This window comes from Colias philodice, chromosome 17 (genome assembly GCF_061535455.1).
Source record: "Colias philodice isolate Cphi_HAF_F1 chromosome 17, ilColPhil1 Martin Lab GWU primary, whole genome shotgun sequence".
Taxonomy (NCBI): Eukaryota; Metazoa; Arthropoda; class Insecta; order Lepidoptera; family Pieridae; genus Colias; species Colias philodice.
In genome coordinates, this window is record NC_143102.1 from 10972878 (window position 1) to 10998697 (window position 25820).

Consider the following 25820-nt stretch of genomic DNA (forward strand, 5'->3'; position numbering starts at 1 on the left):
TTAAAAAACAGTTTAAAAAAGTTCTGTCTTGGACGTCCGTGTGTCTGTATGTGCGGATCCTTTTTAGGGTTCCGTAGCCAAAATGGCAAAAACGGAACCCTTATAGTTTCGTCATGTCCGTCTGTCCGTCTGTCCGTCTGTCCGTCTGTCACAGCCGATTTACTCGGAAACTATAAGTACTACAGTGATGAAATTTGATGGGAATATGTGTTGTATGAACCGCTACAAAAATATGACACTAAATAGTAAAAAAAAGAATTGGGGGTGGGGCCCCCCATACATGTAACTGAGGGATGAAATTTTTTTTTTCGATGTACATACCCGTGTGGGGTATCAATGGAAAGGTCTTTTAAAATGATATAAAGTTTTCTAAAAAACATTTTTCTTAAAGTGAACGGTTTTTGAGATATCAGCTCTCAAAGTCGTAAAAAGTATGTCCCCCCCCCTCTATTTTTATAACTACGGGGTATAAAATTCTAAAAAAAATAGAGGTGATGCATGCTAATTAACTCTTTCAACGATTTTTGGTTTGATCAAAGTATCTCTTATAGTTTTTGAGATAGGTTGATTTAACTGTAATTTATTATATTTGCTGCTACGGAACCCTTTGTGCGCGAGCCCGACTCGCACTTGGCCGGTTTTATTCTTGTTAACACGATAGCGACCGAAATACTTTACTAATCGAGTCTTTTTTTTTCTCTTACGCTTGAGTATGCTCAGGAATAGAACCCTTTCATTTTTCAGGGTCTGATTCGATGTGGTTTAATTGTTATTAAATAAACAAAAATAATAATTAATAAATATTTATTAAAAAAAAATTATGAGGCGTGCACTTTTGGATTTTCCAAATTATTGTTCTTTACGTGTGCTTATGTTATGTAAAATATAAATGAAATGATTATTTTTAGTTGTACATTTTATTTGGACCCAATTTGATGAAACAAAATATTTTTTTACGTAAAACGTGTTTGATTTATTGTGATTTCAGAACTGTGACGTCCAAATGTGTTTTTTTTAATATGTATAAAAAAATGGGTAGGTAGTAGGTACTTACCTAATTTGTCTTTTACCTATTTTACGACGGTGACACCAACAGTCTCATCATTCCTGAGATCAGCTCTTTCATTTAAACAAAGAAGCTCTTCGACTTTATGTTAGTCAGTAGTCTAGAATCTAGTTATACCTACTTTATGATGATGTTGACGTGATTTGAAAATGACTGTCATTAAAGCCAATTAGACTAATTATGGCAAATCTTTTCATTGTACTAGAGCCATATCTATATACTTAATATTATCTCGAAACTGCAATTAATAAAAAATGAAAATAAAAGATTTTTTAATAATTAATTAAAAAATATCCTGTCCAGGATTTTCCCAGTAAACCCATTTTTAATACATTTTTTAATACACTAAATTTATTATAAAATTGGTCTCATTCTATTATCACGGCGGTGAAAGTCGACCTATATTTGGATCTTAGACTACTACTAATATTGAACCATATCAACAGAATACAGATCTTTAGGGTTCTTCTTAATATGAAATCTTTACTATAGAAGAGTAATTTCACTGCGACCTTGAAGCTGTTAAGACTACCGTTGATAATTAACAACTGTAGTCTTAACAGCAGTTAATTAACTACAGATACCAATTGGTGCATAAAGCTACTTCTAGTAATTTATTCCCAATGTCATTTCAATCCAGGATTATATATGTTATTTTGCGATACAAAGATGGATTCCCATAATGACCTCTTAAAACATTTATAGGAACATAGATTTTCGGTATAAAGAGACTATGTCTTATTTTGGATCTTCACCTACATAACGAATTTCATTGTAATCGGTCCAGTAGTTTTTACCTGAAAGAATTAATATCCATCCAACCATCCTCACAAGCTTACGCATTTATAGGTAATATTAGTATAGGATATATTAGGTCACCTATCATCTCACCTGCCCTTGAAGCTAGGTCGTCTAGATATCCCAGCCTTCTTCTAGGTCACCTGCTGTCTGACGTAAGGGCTGTTACATCAGTTTATAGCTTTATATCAGTTCATAGCCCTTTGATAACCGTTTATTTTAAATTCTTTGCGGTTTATATTTTGTACATAATATACGTAGATAACATTGTATATCTTGTTTAAGAAATTATTTTTAGTTTTTACCTATCTGTATACTTATTTGTTTATAAAAATAAGTAGCTTTCCGCCCGCGGCTTCGCCCGCATTTTTAAGGAAAAACCCGCATAGTTCCCGTTCCCGTGGGATTTCCGGGATAAAACCTATCCTATGTGTTAATCCAAGTTACCCTCTATATGTGTGCTAAATATCATTGTAATCGGTTCTGTTGAATTTGCGTGAAAGAGTAACAAACACACACACACATCCTCACAAACTTTCACATTTATAATATTAGTATTTAGTAGGATGTCTTGATCCAGCAGGAGTCGGGACAAGTTGTAATTTTATTTGTTTCGTTAAGAAAATTTATAAATGAAACAGATGTACAACGTTTTTGCCATACCTACTCCCCAAGGACACACAGGACATTTTATTTATACTTACAAGTAATTGATTAAAACAAAATTATTTAAAAAACACTAAACAAATCGTTGTCCTCTTTATTTTATTGTAATCAGTCAGTTAAAATTATAATGAAATGGTACATCAGAAATCAATTGAATTACCTAGAAAACAAACACGAGTATAGCATCATAGTTTAACATGTATTCTATAATAATTATTACACATTGCAAATTATGAAAAAAATTGAGACATTTTTTATATCCTAAGTAACAGTATATTTACACTTTTTAAAGTCGTGGAAATCAATAAGTCGATAAAATATTGACTCTAATATTTTGAAATTAAAAAAATCCTGACAAAACACTATAAAATCAAAAATTAGGTAGGTATCACAATTTAATATTTTAGGAACTTGGCAAATCGCATAACGACTATTCCGGTGAAAATTGTTTTGGTAGTAACAGCTGTATAAACCCTTAGACGAAAAATGTCGCATTTATTGAAAAATTAAAGTCCACTTATAAATCACATGTGTTCCTTTCACATTGTCCGGGATTGCAGTAGAACCTGGAATTCCCTCATTAAGTACACAAAAACACTTTCCAAAAACCGTCAAATGTTATAAATGTGTTTTAATTGTTCATATGATGAACCACGTCCACTGTTATGCTGGTCCCTTCCTGTATTTGGTTGAGAAGCGCCTCAGAGCACAACTTCTGTATGTTCAACTGGCAGAGCGTCCTGGTTTCATACGTCATCTTCTGCAGTTGGAACCCTATGTACTTCCCGAAGACGAGACATTCATCGTTGTCGTTGTTATTAAGCATAATGTCTTTTAATTCGTCAATCTTTGCGTTCAGATCATCGATTTTGGTCTTCTGCCGCTTGGCAGGAGGTTCTGCTGCAGAAGTACTGGGTGCCGTGATCTCGTAATCACTGAAACAGATTTCGCTTTTTATCTCCGGTCTATCCGGTTCAGAGCCGGTGGACGCAGCATCATCACTTTCTACTTCAACCTTCACTTGGGTCAACTGGAAACATAAAGCATTGTTAATTTTGCTATCATGATGATGAATATTTGTTGCTCTTTCAAATTACATTGTGCTTACCATTTCTTCATCAGTTTGTTGTTGGCTGGTTGGCTGGTTGCTTGTTGAGGATGGCTGGAAAAAATAATAATGGTTAGTAGAAATACTATGTATTTGAAAAATATTTAGATTTGGTTTAATGGGTATATTTAAAATATTTAATGGGTATATTTAAAAAACTATTTTCATAAAGATAATATATAGTGTGACTGAAGTCCCGTGTAGTGGGGTAAGGGGCAGATGCATTATTCATACATCTGTTTCACTGATCGACTTTTTTAGGGACAAGTAGGTGATCAGCCTTCTTTGTCCTGCCAGACAGACATTTTTTTTTCTTCGTCTCCACCGGGAATCGAACCCAGGGCCACTCGGCGCTACGCTCACGCGTCAACCACTGTACCAATGAGGCGGTCGAATAAAGATATATAGCGTCGTACATATTTATTTAATGTAAACAATATAAGTTTGACCATTTATTCTGTACTAGCTTTCCACCCGCAGCTTCGCCCGCGCAGTCAAACGAAAAACCCGTATAGTTCCCGTCCCGTGGGATTTCCAGGATAAAACCTATCCTATTTCCCGGGATAAAAAGTAGCCTATGTCCTTTCTCGGGTATCAAAATATCTCCATACCAAATTTCATGAAAATTTGTTAAGTAGTTAAGGCGTGATTGAGTAACAGACAGACAGACAGAGTTACTTTCGCATTTATAATATTAGTATGGATGTGTGCCGATTTCAACAACCTTCAGTTTCGATAAACCTTTGTACACAGTATTTACATCTTTTTATTTGTAAATCTGGCAGACGCAGGATAAGGAATTATATATGTACATTGATATAATGGAGGCTATCATTAGAATAAAACAAGATATTTATTATAATATATAAAGCTACACTACCACTGACTCACTGACTCACTGACATCGGTTTTCTCGGAAACTACGCGGAAAGTGGGGGGGATTTCGACGTGATCGTGTAGAGGAAATGAATCGCAAAATGTGTTGGTAAGATATATAAAAATGAATCGCAAAATGTGTTGGTAAGCGCATAACTCGAGAACGGCTGAACCGATTTCGATAATTCTTTTTTTATTATATTCCTTGAAGTACGAGGATGGTTTTTAGGTAGAGAAAACGTAAATATGTACCACGGGCGAAGCCGGGGCGGACCGCTAGTTATAATATAAAAATATTGCGAATAAAAAGGGTTAAAGAAAATAAAACGCTCGTTTGTACGGAATTAGTGTCGCGACTCCGACTCGCACTTGACCAACTTATTTATTGACAGATCATTCACAGCATTCGAACAGTAATATTCTTGGATTCAGGATTAACTGCTCAAAGTTAACTGTTTTCTCCTCTTTTAGGCTTTAGCTGAAATTCTACTGCGAATTCATCCTGAAAATTAAACGAAATCAGTAAGAACCTAAGTTAAAAAAGCGCATGTTCCGAACACACGTGTCAGAAATGAAACTTCTTAGACAAGATTCCAAAATTGTCGCCTTACTCCATGACGTGACGGTATTGCGACGACCATGAAATTTTAATCTCAACGCACCTATAAAATTTCAATTAAAAAAAAATGTCTGAGGTGTCACATCATCACATGAGGAACACCCGAATCGATGAAACGAAGTTCCTTTGGATTTGCGGTAAGTACCTATAATAGAGAGGTAATTAAATAAATTAACAATATTTAGGAATTAAATGATACATGAAATAAGTGAAGGAATGATAATAAAACCAAGTTATGGATATAAACATTTTGTTTTATTTTTAATTGTTATATAAAATACATGTAAACTTAATTATACATTTGGTTTATGGTAACTGAAATAAGACATATATTTATGATTCATTCGTAAGTTTCTTGAAAAAACTGCATCGATGGTAGTACATATTATAGTGTGTTGTAGATATTGCTGGATTAAGTACATCCCTGGATGGATATAGCAAACCTCCTTTATCTTTTTGATCGATAAATTTGTGCATAGAATCTCTTGAATTGTACCTACTTAAAATATGCAAAAATGCAGAAACTGTCATACGACAGTTCACGGGTAGACTAACAAATGTAAAAAAAAGACGGGTTGCACTCCGGGAGTGCCGGCAGAAGTGAAAACTTGATTTAATAATCAAGTTTTCACTTCTGCAAACTTCTGCGTTGAGCATGTTTGATATCCATCCGTCTTACGCTTTTTCGATCAGGTCACGTGTCCTGACGCGAGTTTAAGATTTTATACCCATTACAGAAAAAGTGCTCAACGCCGCTAAAGAAGTTTTCACTTCAAAAAATATTTTAGTTGCGAAAACATTACGGCATTTTGTCGGTACTACATTGTTTGAGGACATATCATTCCATCATATTGGTGAATTCCCATTGTTTCAAAAACAAAATGTTCAAAGCCGTCGGAGTTACACGTTAGTTCGATTCCAGACACGTCAGTAACATTTTTTCGAAAGCTAAACAACAAGAGTCTAACGTAGCTAGTCTATTACATCAAAATATTGCGGGCCTACTTAACAAAACGCAACTTATTGAAGTTACAATTAACGAGCTTTCGGAATTTGGTAATAAAATTAACTTTATTTGTTTTTCGGAAACTTTTATAAAAGCAGGACACGAAACATGCATACAATTAAAAAACTTTAAACTTGCAAGTTCCTTCTCTAGACGCAATGAAAAGCGAGGAGGAGTATGTATCTTAACTGACAAAACTATACAATCAATTAATATACCGTACTGTAATGAAATTTCGGTGGAAAAAGTATTTGAATGTTGCGGAGTCGAAATACCAAATATGAAAATGATTATTATTTGTATCTATAGGACACCAGATTCTAATAGTACCAACTTTCTAAACATTTTTGAAATTCTTTTACATAAAATGACTTTTAAATCAAATAAAAAAATCATAATTGCTGGCGACATGAACATTGATATTTTAAAAAATACTCCCATTTCCAATAGTTTTAAAGAAATCTTAATGGCCTACAACCTTTATTTGCACATTAACCAACCCACGCGGCGAAACTCCTGCTTGGATGTTATCATAAGTAACATTAGAGAGTCAATTGGCAAAGTTCATTTTCTTGATCTGTCAGACCATGAAACTGGCCAAACGTTACAATTTCCCATTGCCACAGTGAAGAAAAAAAATCACATCTTTATAAAAAAACGTTGTTACAGTAAAGAAAATACGAAGAAATTTGTAAATGCTCTAAACAGCTTATCCTGGACCGAAGTTCTACAACAAACCTCAAGTAATGAAGCTTTCAATGAATTTCATGACATAATTAAATTATTTTTTGATCTATGCTTTCCTATAAACAAAATAAAATTAAAGAACAGTGTAGCATCACCCAAATGGATTTCAAAAGGTATAAAAATCTCAAGTCGGAATAAACGTAAGCTTCGTCATACATACTACAAAAATAAATCTGAAAATAACAGAAATAATTATAAAAAATACGAAAGAGTTTTAAGAAAGTGTATTGTATCTTCTCAAAAATGTATTAACCGCAATTATATAAATAAATCAAAAAATAAATCAAAAGCGACATGGAATATAATATCAAATAAAATTAATAATAATAACATGTTTGAAAATATCGAATATATATCACAAAACGATATTGTAATAAATGAACCTGCTAAAATTGCAGAAGCATTCAATACGTTTTTCAATAGACATAACTCCGCTAATGGTTCTGGTTCTGCTAAGTATAGTATTGTGTCTAACGAATCCTCTATTTTCTTATCTCCGTGCATAGAATCCGATGTTTATAAAGCTGTACAATCCTTGAATAATACTGCAGCAGTAGGATATGACAATATACCAACATGTACTATTAAAATGTGTATAAAAGTAATATGTCCTGTATTAGTCCATCTGCTTAATCTATCTCTTACACAAGGTATATTCCCTGATAGACTCAGATATTCAATCATTAGACCTATACATAAAAAAGGCAAACGACAGGAATTAGTCAATTATAGACCAATTACCCTTACACCAATAATAGCAAAGATTTATGAAAAAATTATGTATAGCAGGTTAAATCGATTTATAAGTAAATTTAATATCATTAAACAAGAGCAGAATGGATTTCAACAAGGTAAATCGACCACACTCGCAACTCACACATTGACTAAAAATATAATTGACAACATTGATAGGCGTAATGAGGTATCTGTAGTCTTCTTTGATATGAGCTGTGCATTTGACTGTGTAGACCATGAATCTCTACTCAGAAAATGTTTTCTGTACGGAATAAGAGGTCCAGCGCACAAGTGGCTGACCTCATACTTGACTAACCGTATGCAATGTGTAGAGATATCGTATATAGACAACAATTCGTTAAAAAAGTCGGTAAGATCACAATACGTACATAATAAATACGGAGTGCCACAAGGCAGTATCCTCGGGCCTCTCCTGTTCTTATTGTACATAAACGATCTTCCTAACGTTACAGAACATAAATGTACTCTGTTCGCGGATGATGTATCCATCACCATACCTCGTAACAAATTGACTACCTACAAAGAAGACATCTATTTGACTATCAAAAATGTAACAGAATGGCTAAAATATAATAATTTAACTCCTAACATTACAAAGACAAAACTAATGCAATTCTGTAATTATCATAACATTAGACATAACCTTGACATAATTTATAATGGACAACGTATTGACGAAGTTACTGAAACGGTATTTTTAGGTATCACATTAGACAACCACTTAAATTGGAAAGCTCACACGGATTCTGTTTGTACCCGTGTAAATAAGTTTGTATTTGCCCTCAGAAGAATTAAACAGATTATTGATGAGAGAGCGGCAATCATTGCATATCATGGTTATGTTTCATCGTTGCTTCGGTATGGTCTTATTTTATGGGGCAACTCTACAAACGTAAACAAAGTCTTTATAGCTCAGAAAAGGTGTGTCAGAGCAATATGTGGAGTAGGGCCCTTAGAAAGTTGTCGAGACTTATTTAAGCGACTCGGACTTTAAACACTTACTTCTTTATACATCTTGGAGGTTGGAATATTTGTAAAACAGCATCCCTATATGTACATTAAAAGTTGTCAAAATAGTCAGTACCCAACCAGGGATCCTCACAGATTGCAACTTCCAATTTGTCGCACTGCTTTATGTAGCAAAAACAGCCATGTTATGAGTGCGAAGATATATAACGGAATCCCAATGGCATTTAAGGAATTGCCCATGCAATTGTTTAAACTTAAATTAAAAAAGTGGCTGCAATCTCATTGCTTTTATAATATAAATGAGTTCTTTGCTTGTAAACACTAAAGATAGATGATAATAATAACTGTAATGTAAAATGTTAAAATTAATCTAAAAAATATATTGTATTTTAGTGAGTTAAATACACATAAATATTTGCATGCCAGTTTGCTGGCGAGTTGTGCGGACTTTATTGTAATATATTATTGTAAAACCTTGTATTAACCACAATTCCTGCAAATAAATTATTTCATTTCATTTCATTTCATTTCCCAACATCTAATCATGTAACCGATTTGATTAAAGTCGTTATTGAGAAATATTTAGATATCCGAATACATTTTTTACTAAAACATACTTCAGAAATATGTATAAGATTGTCAGCCCTTCGCCCAAATGCAAATTTGCGATACATTGAAACCACAGATCACAGAAACTAAAGGGAGATATGGTTAGGGGGCGGGACCGGTGTCGCAGCAATATGTTCAAAAAAAGAACAAACTGTAGCCGTGCTGTATACGTACGTCACTTACAATCTAGTGCGCGAACGAATAGTCGCTCTCATATTTTTGTGTGATGACACGCACACAACGCGAAGTATTATTTTGATTTTGTTTACTGCAGTTGTGTGCGTAAATTTTTTATGAGACATGGTTTCGTACTCAGCGCAAGCGATTGGCATCTCTCTAGATCTCTATGATTGAAAGCCTCGGCTCTCTCAACAGATTTTTAATTGCTACCAGTCCATTGCGGAAAAAATAAAAGTCTTGAGTATTTAGTTATTATGTATTAATAATAGAACAAACGTGATACTCACGAGAAACTGTATTTTGACGATTTTTTCATGTGGTATCGCACCGTCTAATAAATATTTCTTCCCAGACGCTTTTATATCATAATCATTTTCATTGAAATGTGCAGAGCATATAGTGCTATATTTAGTAGGAATCCAGTCAACTCTGCCTGTTGCAGCGATCCACTTTGCTCGTATAAATGAATCGTTCGGGAAACTAAAATTCATTAAATTCTATTAGAATAAAACAAACAAACAAAAATCCTTTATTGTGCACCACAGAGAAAAGTACAATAAAACATGAAAATGTGGAATCCTAAAATTTCACAAATGTGGTATTTGAACCTAGGAACCCTGGCCCTGGTGTAAAGTGTCGCTTCACTAACAATTTGAGCAACCGTGTAATCAACGCCAATTTGCGTACAGCGACATCTATCAAGCTATTTAACAATTGTACAATATGCATATATGTACATATTATTATAGTTACACCTTTTTCCCTTACGAGGAAGGCAGAGCGTCAAAAGCCTAGAAAACGACGTGTAAAAAATAAATATTCTAAAAATAATATAAACAGAAACAAACTTGTAACAAGAATATTTTGCCCCAAACTTAACTGAAACGTATAATTTAACAGTGTTACGACCTTCGAGATATATGTACTACGTACTTATCTCGATGGTTTCGACTTCCGACGTGTAAAATACGTCAATATTTTTTCAAACTATATTTCAATGCATAAAATATTAAATTTATCTGGCCACAATTACATTCTATAAGGATAATGTTTTTATCTGAAATCATAAAAAATCTATCGATATCATCTTTTACCAGCACTAGAGCTAATACCGCGTTGCTACGCACTACATTACGCGTTCTAATTGACGTGTTGAAAATGACGAGCGAATGCAGCCCGCAATGTATATTTTTGAGTAATGAATTATTTGAAGGACATTTTGAGAGACTTGTTTAAAATATCGTTGTTTTTTTTACTAACCGATGAAAAGAAATGTTTCCTTTGTTTAAGTTAAGCACTTGGCTTCTTGCACGGCAAGTAACGACCGCACATGAAGGCATTTTCTCATAATTTTGTCACAGCGTTCACAGTACTTCTCTCCGTTGCAGATAGCGAGTGACTAAACAGCGCGATCGCGTAGATGTGAGCAGTGCTCATGTCCTTGGCGCGTCTGCCCCGCCTACAATGCCTTTCTAACCTCTCTTTATATTATGTTCTGTGGCTTTAACAATACAACCTCGATCACTGCTCACTGGAAGTGCGCGGGGCGAAGTATCAGCGTGCCGCGCGAGAAGGAAATTCTTTCCAATAGATAATAATGAATGAACTTTGATTAAACTACTTACAATTGGAATTCCATCTTGATGTAACCAGATACCCAAGCTGCTTTCACTGTTAACAGAAAAAATAACACACGAGTCATATTTAATATAATAGAACGAAGCACAAAAAGAATTTAACTACCTACTAATCAATAATCATAAATTAATTAAGAGCATACAAAAGAGCCGTTTTTAGGGTTCCGTAGCCAAAATGGCAAAAACGGAACCCTTATAGTTTCGTCATGTCCGTCTGTCCGTCTGTCCGTCTGTCCGTCTGTCACAGCCGATTTACTCGGAAACTATAAGTACTACAGTGATGAAATTTGATGGGAATATGTGTTGTATGAACCGCTACAAAAATATGACACTAAATAGTAAAAAAAAGAATTGGGGGTGGGGCCCCCCATACATGTAACTGAGGGATGAAATTTTTTTTTTCGATGTACATACCCGTGTGGGGTATCAATGGAAAGGTCTTTTAAAATGATATAAAGTTTTCTAAAAAACATTTTTCTTAAAGTGAACGGTTTTTGAGATATCAGCTCTCAAAGTCGTAAAAAGTATGTCCCCCCCCCTCTATTTTTATAACTACGGGGTATAAAATTCTAAAAAAAATAGAGGTGATGCATGCTAATTAACTCTTTCAACGATTTTTGGTTTGATCAAAGTATCTCTTATAGTTTTTGAGATAGGTTGATTTAACTGTAATTTATTATATTTGCTGCTACGGAACCCTTTGTGCGCGAGCCCGACTCGCACTTGGCCGGTTTTATTCCATACAAACGTAGTCCCCTGTTTCCTCCATGGATTGTGCCACTAGGACTAGAGCAATATATTTTTTACTATTAATCTATGGTAACTTTAGCCACGTTCCTATGATTTCCTTTTTGTCATATCTTAAATTATGAAATTATGAAAAAAATAATTAAATCGGTCCAGGATTGGAGGAGAAAACATGGGGCTACGGAACGTCGAATTTGCGTAATTTTCCTAGGTATTTTCGGCCCGAGCTGCTCTTTTTTGCTCATATACCTGCTGGTATATCTGGTTCTAAATCTAACTGGCCATAATTCTCATCACGAAAAGTAATTTTTTTGATAGACGTGAGTGTATAGCCGCTTCAATTTAGTTTTTTGCCATTTGGCTACGGAACCTTAAAATTAACGTACCTACAATCAATCTAGAGCACCCCGTATAATATTTACGAAAAGCATCAATGGGACGTTTTAATTAGGTACCTAGTTGTTTATTTAAATAATAAAAATAACTACGTAAAAAAAAACCGAATTCACCGACCGAAAAGTAAAAAATAAGAAAAAAAAATGATATTATTCATTACTACATATTATTTAGATGTGCTATTTATTAAATAGGTTTGATGTCGGTCGAAAACTACCAACCTGGACATTGAACGAGGTGCGATATGGAGTTTACGTTTTTTAGAAAAAAAAAATGTTTTTTTCGTTTAGCAGATAAATATAAACGCTTTTTATTTCCTTTTCTTTTACCCATCGTTGGTTCAAAGAGTTAAATTATTTGGAACAACAATATTTGATACATTACTTTATTATAGGTAGGTACCAACTTTTTACGCGCGCGAAACATACCTAAAGTTCGGAGTGAAACCCCCCTGGTAATATTCAAAATAACAATCAAAACAACACATATCGCACGCTGAGAATGAAAGTGACCTAATACGATATTCGTGTTTTTTGGGAATCATCAAAAAAGTGTTCGTAATTTTCAGAACTATTTACAAATCATGTCATAATTTGTTCGCATGCAAAGTTAAAGTAAAAAATATATTACTCTAGTGGCACAATTCAGGGAGGAAACAGGGGACTACATTTGTATGGAAAACGGCTCTTTTGTTTGCTCTTAATAACAAAAAGAAAATATATACTTACATAGTCTCATTTCTTTTTTTAATTGCAACTTTTGAAGACTTTTTGGGTTTATATCCAAACCGCATAACACGGGGCATCTAATAAATAATGAAACAGTCAGATCAATGCACACAGTACAATTGTGAACATTACGAAAAGATATAAAATTTTCGGGGCTTCAGCACATGAGTAGAAAGACGGAACAGAGACTAAGCTTCTTAAGAACGTACAAAATTGTTACCTATCTTGGTAGGGTTGTCACAATAGGTTAAGACAAATTAAACAAAACATTTGTTAAATAGTTTTATAATTACACACAATTACATACATACTTACAAATGTTAAACTTGTAATAATAATGAAAGGTAAAAACACACCGTGTACAATTCTCTTCTTATTAAAAAAGGACCTAATAAAATAAACGCAAGTAGGTACTTACTTGAAAAAGTAATAATCAAAATATTTACTCACCTATTGTACTCCCTGGGATAGGTAGTTGAAGTATGATATATTTTTAGTTTTTCTACTATTATTCATACACACAGTACAATAAACAACCATTTTAACAATAAAATATTACGTTTTATATTAAAATATTCAAACATGCAAGTTGCAACTAATAAAACAAACAACGTGCGTCGTATCAACCCTGAGACTGTCCTCAGCCTGTGCAAGCGCAAACCGGTTTTTTCCAGAATCGCTGCGTACGCGACAAGCGGCCTGCGGTCACACACACATGCCCCGCGTACTTGTAGTAGTGCAATCGATTCGCGCGGTTGTTTGAAGCTTAGTCTCTGTTCCGTCTTTCTACTCATGTGGCTTCAGTTCAACTTCAACGTCAGTTAGCTGAGCCGACAGACGATGTCCAGTCTTATTAAAGTTATGAATATGAACGGTGAAACGCGTAATCGGTTCTAATTAAAAGTCCGGCTTGTTCGCCGGCGCCATATTTCTCGTACCGCTCTTGTACATCAGGCTGTTCTTGAGATGCATGTGCACGACCCTCTGCTGTCCTGAGTCTTTGAGTTGCAATTCTTGCTGCGATCTGTTCTGCCGATTGATTAGCTCTTTTAATACGTTTGCGTTTTGCGATTAATTTCAACGTTTAAATAAAATAAAAAAACAAAAAACCTGCTGTTATATTAGGAGATAATAAATAGATCGGTAACTAGACGCATTTAGAAATTAGATCCTGGAGCTTTTGTTCCTCATGAAGTCATGACCATCAAAGTACATCTACCATACAGTGTGATGTGATGAATTACAAATTAAAAACATTGTATAACTATTTGATAAATAGTTCCATGTGTACATTGTACATAATATTTTAATTAAAGAAGTCCTAATTATTGAAAAATTTCCTTTTTCCCGACACGGCAGCGTGAACGGTTGAGCTGTTTTCGATAATTCTTATTTTGATGTGTTCGTTATTGTCAGGAAAAGGATGTTATTAACGAAAATCTCAAGAAATTTGCTTACTTACCTAAATATTAGGAAACTACGAAAACCACAGCTAGGTATTAATTTCACGGGTTTGACAATCTGCGCAGACAGGAAAACGTCTGTCGGGTCAGCTAGTTTGCAATAAAATAATATAATAAAGTATGAAACTTGTAGTTACTTACTTTTATTTCTGTTCGAAAAAGTATCTATTAATTATGTACTTTCAATCTCGAAACGATGACCCATCTCATATACACGAACACTATACAATCTTTGTCCATTTCGTATTAATTTTTTGCAAAATAATGATAAAGCCGTCCTTCCGCGAGCGCTTTTGAGCCCGGACTGATGAACCCCCCGCCCCCGCTTCCAACCGCGAGCGCGAAAATATGTAAGAAGTATTTTTAATTTAAGTAATAATTGAAATAAAACGTTAATTTAGATAAAAATAAATAGCTGAATGTCTAAAGGACTATATATTCTACAATTTAGTATAACTGAGAATATAAAATATCGTGTAAATTATCCTAAACAGGTACCTGTTCACTACTTTTCTGGTACTGTTCAATACTTTTTATGATGTGGGGAAAAACGTATTTGAGGGAAATTTTGCATGATTTATTATTATTTACGATTTTACTTTAAAACTAAGTACCTACTAGATTTGTGGCTAATATTTTTCATAATAATCGTAATGCTGTAATATTGGCTGTTGTCCGTTACTAAATAAAACTTTTAATTTATATTTTTTAAATATGCAAGTACCATAGAGATCTAGAGAGATGCCAATCGCTTGCGCTGAGTACGAAACCACTACTTGTCGTTCATTAAATATAATTTAGTAATATTAAAACTATATTTTAGCATTATGCAAATTTCGAGAAAATCCGAAAAATATCAAAATCAAGTACACTCCCTGGTGTCTCATTACAAATTTACGCACACAACAGTAAACAAAATAAAAACAATACTTCGCGTTGTGTGCGTGTCATCACACAAAAATTTGAGAGCGACTACTCGTGTCTCGTTCGCACACTAGATTGTAAGTGACGTACGTATACAGCACCACTACAGCCGCAAGATATGCGTTTATGATATCCCTATACAAGCAATCCCTTGCTTGTCGATAAAATGAGAATCGTTAAAATTAAAACAATTTACAGGCAATACAGTAAATAGGTAGAAATGGACACCTTGATGGTAGCACTAGCAATATTCATGGTGATGAAGTCCATAAAGCATTGCCTATTGACTTATTGTAAAGTAAAATAAGTATGAAATAAGTGACTTCTTTTTTTAATCCATGTATAATAATTACTATAAAATTATTACTCGAGTACCTATCAAATAATAATAATAATACAATCAGTTATCAGATATTAAGCTAATAGTAATACATCATGATATAAAAATACATATAAAAATAACAAGAGGTTTGTTCAAAACATAGTTTAACATTTTTTGATGTGTCATATTGTTTGGAACAAATAATAAAAGGCTTTTTATTTAAATCTATTTATTTTAAAATTAGTAATCATTAGTGGATAATTATACAGGGTGTTACGTAAAGTACCTGTTTCCTTTAAACCACGTGTTGTTTAGTTGAAGTACATTGCATTAAACACGTTAAAAAAATTTAATAAAAATAAAAATTAAATAAACTTGTGAAAAAAATAATTCAAGTTGCTAGCCCGCTGCTAGCCCTATGCTTAAAAGCGATTTCCAGTATTAAAATCGTTTGGATACTTACTGCAAATACAAGCTGCAATCTTAATGTCGGAACGGCCCATTCAAACAGTCTTCGACTGGTCTTGCCGGGCTTAAAACATTTCTCTTCAAAATGAGCCGAACATATCGTACTCCGCTCTAGCGGCCACCAATTTGGTCCTCTGTTTGTACTATCAATCCATTTTTCTTTTATCTTTGGGTCTTGAGGAAATCTGAAAGTAGGTTATAAATAAATAATAAACGCGTTATAAATAAATAATAAATTAGATGCTTTTAAAAAGTCAGATAACAAAATGTATTTTTCTTATATAAAGCAACAATTTTGTCTCGATACAGACTTTTTTGCGGGCAATTAGTTATGGTATCATTACAGCCTAGTAGTCTGGGTGCACTTTTTTATTTAATCAAAATCGGACCACTATTTTAAAAGAAATAAATATTATAAAATCTTATTATCTTAATATCTTAATTATCTTTGTTTAGTAAAAATAAAAAATAAAAATTTTCAGTATGTTACGTTTTAGGTCTACTGTCACCTCCTTTCGAGGTTACACTTTGCCTTGGGACACCTGTATGAAATATGAATCATCACTAACATAGTATAAAACAAAGTCGCTTTCTCTGTCCCTATGTCCCTTTGTACGTTTAAATCTTTGAAACTACGCAACGGATTTTGATGCGGTTTTTTTTAATAGATAGAGTGATTCAAGAGGCAGGTTTATATGTATAATAACATCCATCAAATAGTGGAGAAGTACTGTTATTTTTGAGGTTTCTAATGTGATGTCGTAAAAAATTACATTTTTTCCGCTTACGAGTTTTATCAAAATAATGTACCTACTAAGTATTATACACATTGAAAAGGTCTACAGAAAAGTCCGCGATGGTATATGTCTATCTCTGATGGATAACCCACAATAACATTTTTTTGTCATTTACTTTTTACGACAAATAATGCCTAATTTTCGAAGCAATTTTAACCAATACAGCATTAATCCTTAACCAATTAAATACCTTGAATACACTGTTCATTTAATATAGATCTATATGGCCCTTTACACCGTATGATTTAAGTGAATATTTTCGAAGATATTACAGATTTAAAAATTGCGGGACGTACCGTTTGCGGCGGTACCGGCCGGCCATAACCATAAAAGACATAATAGGTACCTATAAAAGATAAGAAACCAAGAAATCACTCTACGTAATATTGTATTTGAAATTTTAGTAAGAAAATCGTATAATTTTCAGTACTTACCGATGGTATGTGATTCCATTTGCCTTAAAGTTGCTGGTTGCACTTCGGTTTTTACAAACTTTAACGGAACAACACGGCATTGTCAAATAATACCCGGCCGACGCGACGGTCGAACGTCAACTGAATGCAACAAACAGTAGTACTGAGCATGTGTTCTTTTTTTGGGCGCATATTGCTGCGACACCGGCCCCGCCCCCTAACCATATCTCCCTTTAGTTTCTCTGATCTGTGGTAAGTACCAACTTACTCATATAATTTTATTATTCTTCTATAAAAAATACACATACTAAAATCTGTAGATTATAGGAATTGTACCTATTAAAAAAATGATGTGAAAGTTAAAATTTCACGGCATCTAATTTAATTATTTTTTATTTCATAATTTATTATAATTCATAATTCTTTATTTGCGATTTTGTAGATAAAAAAACACACTAATTAAATTTCATAGTAAAAACACCCAATGACCTACATAGTCACTTTATAGATAGATAAATACATAGGTATTCCACGGAATACATAATAGTTCTGCATATATGCTAAATGAACAATATTCGACTCATTAATAATAAAAATGTTGTGTGGTTTTATGAAACCACGGTAAAAGTAAAACTGTTCGAACGGTTCCGAACACTGCTTTGTGTAGCGCATGTCGCGTGACGGTCGGCTGCCGAGTAGGTATACCTACTAGGCAGCCGCGATACACGCGACATGCGCTACACAGACCAAAAAGTTTGAGACGATGTAATAAAAGTTTCACTTTAAAAAATTAAAATAAAGCATATTATACGTACCTAGTAAAAATAAAATTATTTTTTACCATTAATTTTTTTATTCGTACAGTAGATAATAATAATCATGTTAAATCAAGCTAAATGAGGATAAAATATTACAAATATGTTCATTGACCAATCAAAATTAAATTAATAAACAAGAATTAGGTACTATTTATTATGAAAATACTGCTGATTTATGTAGGCTATGACGTCACAACCACAATTCGATTACAAAATCCGTCCAGCGGTTTCTAACTTTTTAGAAATCTCTAGTAGTGTTCCAAAAAAATTTACCTACATACATACATACATACTCGAAAACATATTCATAATTCAACCGTCCTTTCGCAGTCGGGTACAAAGCAAATTGAGTCTTCTGCTAAACCGTGTTCATGTATGTTGGTACATACATACAAACTAATGCATAGGTACTACTTAGGTATGTATCTATACTAGAGATGCACCGAATATTCGGTTCCTATCCGGTATCCGGCTTATCCGGCCCTTTTTTACTTACTATCCGGCCGGATACCGGATGGTAAGGTACTATCAGGCCGGATACCGGATAGTAAACTTGGTAGATTTTATAAATAGAATCTAAATAAAGACACAGTTGTAATTGAAGCTTTTTATTATTTTTAACGAAATTTTTTTTATAACGAAATTGTTTCGTGCTGACTGACACGATAAAAGTGTCTCTACCAAGAACTGTGACCGCGCGTACGTTCACTACAAAACAAGTCAACCGGCACGCCGCCCGCGCCGTGCCGGTGCGCGACACTCACCTACGAAACTCAAAATGCCGCCAGCCGAATATTCGGCGGCCGGATACCGAACATTCGGCTGGTGGTCAGGCCGAACATCCGGTATCCGGTATCCGGCCAAACAACTATTCGTTGCATCTCTAATCTATACATCAACGCCATAGCGCTCCTCACTTTTTTGAAGTGGGATAAAAGTAAGTAACAAAGAATATACAAAGAGGTATGATTATAACAATGCACATGACCTAATAATGGTTTACTTACTTCATTAGTATACTTCTGTTTGGCAAGAGTATGCATAATGTATTGCATGATGTGGAACCACTTGAGTGACGGTTTGTATAGCGAGAAGCCCTCCCTCTTGTTCTTGTCTATTTTCTTCTTCTCCAAGTAATACGTGGAGCGCAAACTGCGTATCTTATTCTTTATCTCGTTCGCACCGAACCCCTGTATCGCCATTTCATCTTGGATCGCTTGTAGCGCCCTGTCTCTGTTGTATTTGTTCTTGTATTCCGGCAGCGTGACGTTCCAGAGGCATTCGTGTTTTTTGTAGAGAGAGACAAACTGGCACGTCGTGTCGTCGGTCCATTTCTCCGGCTTGCTCATGCTCGTGTGCGTGCACTCGCGCAAGCAACTCGCGCCCGAGTCCCGACTGTCGCGGTCGGCCAGAGCGTTCACTCGTGCAGGCACGGCGGCCGGCGCGCGACGCTCAGCTTGCGCATGTCACACGATTGTTAATCCATATCTAACGCGTGATATGTCCATTGTCCACAATGCTATTTATTGCTCAACGTGACACTTCAATATATACTTTTAATAATTGTATTTGTATGGTTCTTAAATTTAATAAAACATCTATGGTCACTACGTAACATTTATAGATAAAATTGTTGTAATTGTAATGTAATTATATTAGGTACCAATATAAGGTTAATTTAATATGTATTAGGTTCAAGTTAGTCCACAGTCCAATGGTCCGTGATTTGATATATATCATATAACTTTTCCAAAAAAAAGGAAACGTTAATGATTCTCCGTCCAATTTGGATGTTGATGGAAGTTAATGAACATACCTGTAGCATAAAACATTGTAACTAAAAATAATTTTGACAATTAAGTTTGTATTCGCGGAATAACTTACTTCTATTAAATATAATTTATACCATCGCGATCGGTGTCTTTATTTTCAGGCTGAACATCATTTTGACTTTGTAAATCATCACTTGCCACCCAATATTCCAATTTCCAATATTCCATTATTATTTATGTGAAAATAGGGTTAGTTTTAAAACTTATTTTTTATTTAAATTATTTTGGAGTTAATTTTACTATGTCACCCGGACAAATTTTACAAAGCTATTGATACTTCATTCATTTGAAACAAACGTAAATTCATACATACATAGACTGTCAAAATTATTAATTACCCTTCATTTTGGCTTCGCCGTTGTCGATATATTTACTTTGATTTTGTTTTAAATTTACTTTGATTTGTTTGTAACGTTGAATGGTCACAAAAGTAGATACCATTTACCTAATTTCATTGGACAGTGATTGATTGGTAAACAAGTACTTGCCAAAGTGTACTTCGAAGACTGCTTCTGGAACTATTATACGAGTAGAACTAGGTGTGCCGAGTTTGGGCTCATTTTATTAGTTATATTGAGACCTTACCTCCGTACTTGATAAAGTGTATTCGGGTGTATCATCACGACTACCTTTATCCTTTTTTTGCCTGTGAAAAAAAATCCTATGACAATAAATGTTCACAATTATGCATTTATTCATATACTCTTTATTGCACACACAAAGTTTGACAAAATCAGGATATTATACTAAGCAATTGGCGGCTTTATTGCTTAAGAGGGCGTATAAAGCCAGATAATTCTACGATAAAGCCCCGCCCATTACGCGCCATGCCGCGCGCCCTCACAATACCCTCATACACCCGGCTCATCCAACGTACGTAAAGTTCATCGCACGCTAAATTATACACAATATTCTTCGCTCGTTCAACGCGTATTTTCGGTAGTTAGTAGGTATGTTGTCTAAAATAATTGTATAAAACAGTGAAGTTGAAATCATCACAAATTATGTAATATGTCTTTTGCACGCCTCATAAGCGAAGCGTTGAGGTGGGTACTACTGTCACTTCGCGCAAAACATCTGATTTTTCAAACTTAAAATGTCTTTATGTATCATACATTGCACTTGTAAGATAATACATACATATTAAGAAAAAACACTATTTTTAACGTTCATGATATTTTTGATGTCATTTTTGTTATTTAAACTAGTTAAAAAACAGTTTAAAAAAGTTCTGTCTTGGACGTCCGTGTGTCTGTATGTGCGGATCCTTTTTCTTGTCTATCTATCTATCTGTACCGGTCACAAGTTGCACTTATGAGTTTTTTGGAAGAAAAAAATAAAAAGATCAAGTTCAGTAACTCAAACTGCCCTAATATAATATTTTGACAATCGATTCCTCCTAAAGGCTTCCATGGAGGAATGTGTTTATTTTACCAATTATAGACCTAATTAAGAGCAATCTATCAGTACCGGTCACAAGTTGCACTTTTGAGTTTTTTGGAAGAAAGAAATATTTTTTGATCGATTGATGTGGAAATTGTTTGAGTCAAAATCATGTTTTACTGCGTATAACTCAGAAACGGTAGGATATAGGAAAAAATGATTCAGGTACAACTTGTAGATAATTTTATGGCCTTTCAACTTTTCCTTGAAAGTTTTTCTCTAACATGTACCGTTTTTGAGATTTAAGCGAAAAATGAAAAAATGGACCCATTTTCCCCCTCCCCCACTCCGGGGCTCCTCCTAGTGGCCAGGGGTTTTAGTATGTTTATTACCTGGGTCATTGTCAAATTTTGCGCAGGTAAACTTGTCCCTCAAAACTTTTTTACTTCTATACCATTAAAAAGTTAACTGTCACTCAAAACTTACAGCAAATACAAACTTAATCGCATTACTAATAATATGTTAATAAAATAAAGGCCTATTTTTCATTTTTTATTTTACTTTTTAAAGTAACATTGTGGTTTTTTCTGGTAACAGAAGGGTTTTCCATACAAATTTGACCTGTCCCAAGTAGCACTTCGTTACAGAAAATATAAAATAACCAGAGGCGGCTCGTGACAAAATTTTATGGGTGTTCACTTGAAATAAAAAGCTGAAAATACATGGTGTAAAGCAGTACATTTATCAAAAAAATTACTTATAAAGGAAATACATACTTCTTTCTTTTTGGTGTGCAAAAATATCTATAACTTAAAGCGACAAGACATTCGTAAATGTCTGTTGTTGCTCACAACCACACAACCACGGTGTTTTCACATAATATTGTTCGGATTTAAACACACGCGTATATGTTTTCGTTTTTGTCGTACATTTTTGCGTAAGGTCAAGTTCAGGCCGTGGCAGTCCCTGCTTTCAATTCAAGCCGAATTTGTAACGTTTTAACACACTTTTTAATGAACGCCACATTATAATTGTTCATTTTCACACTCACAAGTAATACTGATAACTACAGACTATTTCAACACGTATCTTATGATTTTAATTAGAAAATTCCCGAATTTGCATTCGCGCGCGTGCATTGAAGTTGACTCGAGAGTCGAGTGTTTGTTTATAATATAGAGAGTGGCAATGTCGCGCGCGGCGGTTAAAAACGAACCGGCAACGTTTGCGGGAGCGGCGCGGGCGCTCCGAATTTTGCTATCTTTCCATAGAAAATCTTCTGTTTCACGCGCGCAGGGCACTGGCAAACCATCTCTTTCACTCCTATTGGATTTCGTATTAGGAAATGTACTAAATATTTTTTCATTGGAGCGCAATCGTGAGCGCTCCGCTTCGCACGTTACTGTATAAATACAGTATTATTCAAGTGTATGGAATGATGGAATGATGGATATATTCATTGGTATTGACAGTAGTTTTTTACAATTACGATTGATTTTAAATAGTAATAATTAATATTAATAATGAAATTAAGGAGTATGATTTTATTATAATTATTTATGGGAGTTCACTGCACCAGCGCTCCTTAGGGCGAGCCGCCTCTGAAAATAACTACAATTTCCAATATACCAACCCACATCAATTAAAATATTACTATAAACAGAATATTGTAAATATTTCTAAGAGTAGATTTTAAAACCGATCAGTGCTAAAATTTATTTTATAAAAATTTTTTTAACTTTGTCCCACGTAGTGTTTAGAATCGTGTGCTCTACTATGTTACTAAATAAATAATTACTCAAAATAGAGGTGGCGGTGTTTTCGACTTTCTATTAGCTTGAGCAAGGTTTCTGCAGCCATTCTGGTCGTTCGTTAGGTCGGGGGGAGGGGTACATTGAATTTCAGTCGACCACATGGCGTTGAACGTGCCGCGTGTTTTTATTCCGCATCAACATTGTTACCTCCCTATTAACGTAAGTAAAACCGTTTTTTTCTATTATTTTACATTCAATTTGTTGTTTAAGGGGTAATTATGCTCAATTTGAAATAAAAAAATAACTAAATGCACTATTCTATGATTTATGTCTTTTAGAATGTAAAATTTACAACTCTGTTATCATCATTCTGTTACTTAGCTCATGGTAACAGAGTTGAGTAAGCATGTATTCTTTAACTTTTGTTTGAAATTTTATATTTGTAATATTTTTTTTTCTTAATAATCGGTTTCCTAAAGTAATTTTGAGTTGTTATATGTAAATAAATCATATATAATTAAATGTTACCTTGAAAATATTGTTACAGGATATTCTGCCGTTATTAACGCCCTTAAAATGCTTCTCACGCTAGCTGAGCAGCAAGCAAGTTAAGAGAAACATATCGCAGTTATTTTCAGATTATATAAAACTTAAGTAACAATTACTAACAGTTAACACGAGATATGAGACGTATTAAAAACAATGCAACAGAGAAAAACGAAAAAAGTCTAAAAATACGGACGGCAATCCAGTAAATCCAGTAAATGCTATTAAAAAACGCCATGAAAAAGTTAAGAATCGGAAGGAAAAGTATGCTATTGATAAAATATTTGACAAGAAGGCCGTTAAATTCACTAGGCAGGAAATACAAATTATAAAAGAATGTCTTGCTGTGGATCAAAGTTTCATATGAAAAAAATCAGCCCACATGTAAGAAAAATATTTTAAAAACCAAAATCAATCTTTTCGAACGTGAAAACATATCAAGAGTATGCAATTTATTCACTTATAGTACAGAAAGAACAACTAAGTTACTGTGTTACAACTCTGTTACTTTCGTGTCCCGAAGATTAAAGACCATATTTACGAAATTTAGGAAAAGCTATTCAATATAATACTGCTTTATTACAATAGGTTAATTTGCCAGTTAATGAAGCGGTTATATGTTGTAATTAGCTGTTAATTTATAGATATTTCATGGAGTTGTGTAGAATTTAAGGTTTGTTATTATTCATAAAGTAACAGAGTTGACTAAAACTTTAAATGAATTACTGTAAAACTAAAAAAAAGCTTTTACTTCTAATGGTGATTATAAGATATAAGACTGTAATTAATATAAAAGCCAAAATATGTGCGACTGGCTTATTTAATTTTATGATAAAAGGTAAAGTATAATGATAACAGAGTTGTATTTTTTCACCACCCTGACGCACTAAATCTGAAATAAATCTTAAATTATTAGCTAAACAACGCGGCCAACTTAAATTAACCCTACTTCAGTTGTTTTAACAGGCACACGCATAAAGAAAAGTTCAATTTTAAAATATTTTCTTTTTCACATTTTTGAAATCTGCAGTTACGTTTACCTGCGCAAAATTTGACAATGGCCCACCTAGGGACTCTGGACATGTTTCCGAAGAAACATCATACGTTACTAACTCACGCACTCTAGAACTTTTTATTCAATGGACTATTAGATTGTACGACATTTTTCGACTCAGCAATTATTCTAAAAATAAAAATTATCCTTTATAAAATATTACAAAGTTCTTCGAAATTTACGTATTATTTTATCGAGAGCTGGTAACTTTAGCAGGTACCTTTCTGGAGTATTTTTTTCTACGTGGCAATAGTCAGTAGACACAGGTTGAGAGTGAGGGTCCACATTTTCCAAATTTAAAATTATAAACTATAATATTTATAATATATATATATATATATATATATATATATATATATATATATATATATATATATATACATATATACATCTATACAAATATTATAAAGAGGAAAGGTTTGATTTTTTGTTTGTTTTTTTGTTTGTATGAATTGAATAGGCTCCGAAACTACTTGGCAGATTTGAAAAATTCTTTCACTGTTGGAAAGCTACATCATTTCTGAGTGACATAGGCTATATTTCATTTTCAAAAAAAATAGGCATCCTTACTAAAATTACGATAACGTAATCCAAGGTGTGAAAAAAATATCAAAAAACTACCTTACATCGCGTGCGCTGCGTAAACTATTGATGATAGAACAAAATGATATACTACATTTTTTTAGAACACACCATTATCTACAAAAAATCAGCGGCAGCATATCTCTAACTATTACAGTCATGTCACAATAAGCGTTTTTTTATTGAAAAAAAGAAATTAAAATACCACCGCTACAAAAAGCTCTTTTTTTTGTACCTTGGTATTAACCCTTATCAAAATAAACGATGTATTATTTAAGACTGCTTCAATATCTTTATATTACTTTTTGAATTATTCGATTCTGACAATCCATTCAAAAGATATCACGAGTTAAAAAAAAATTAAAAAATAAACTGTATTCGGCTAGCGAGCTAGCGATTATTATGAATGTGTTAAAATTAACAAATCTAAATGTAATGTTTAATGCCCGTGCGAAGCCGGGACGGGCCGCTAGTATATAATAATATTATAAAACATTCCCGATTTGATTGATTGCATTTGCAAGGCGACCGTAGGAATTAGGTACCTACATAACTA

At 33.7% G+C, this 25820-nt stretch overlaps 1 protein-coding gene across 1 annotated transcript; it reads right to left on the minus strand.

Moving 5' to 3' along the window:
- Positions 1–2609: 2609 nt before the first annotated feature.
- Positions 2610–13971, minus strand: LOC149481351 (uncharacterized). Its single transcript, XM_089705648.1, has 6 exons — positions 13847–13971; positions 12909–12985; positions 11026–11071; positions 9688–9880; positions 3639–3692; positions 2610–3560 (listed from the first exon to the last, which is right to left on the minus strand). The coding sequence occupies exons 2-6, from the start codon at positions 12916–12918 to the stop codon at positions 3162–3164; spliced, it is 702 nt and encodes a 233-aa protein (XP_089561774.1). The 5' UTR covers positions 12919–12985; positions 13847–13971; the 3' UTR covers positions 2610–3161.
- Positions 13972–25820: the final 11849 nt, after the last annotated feature.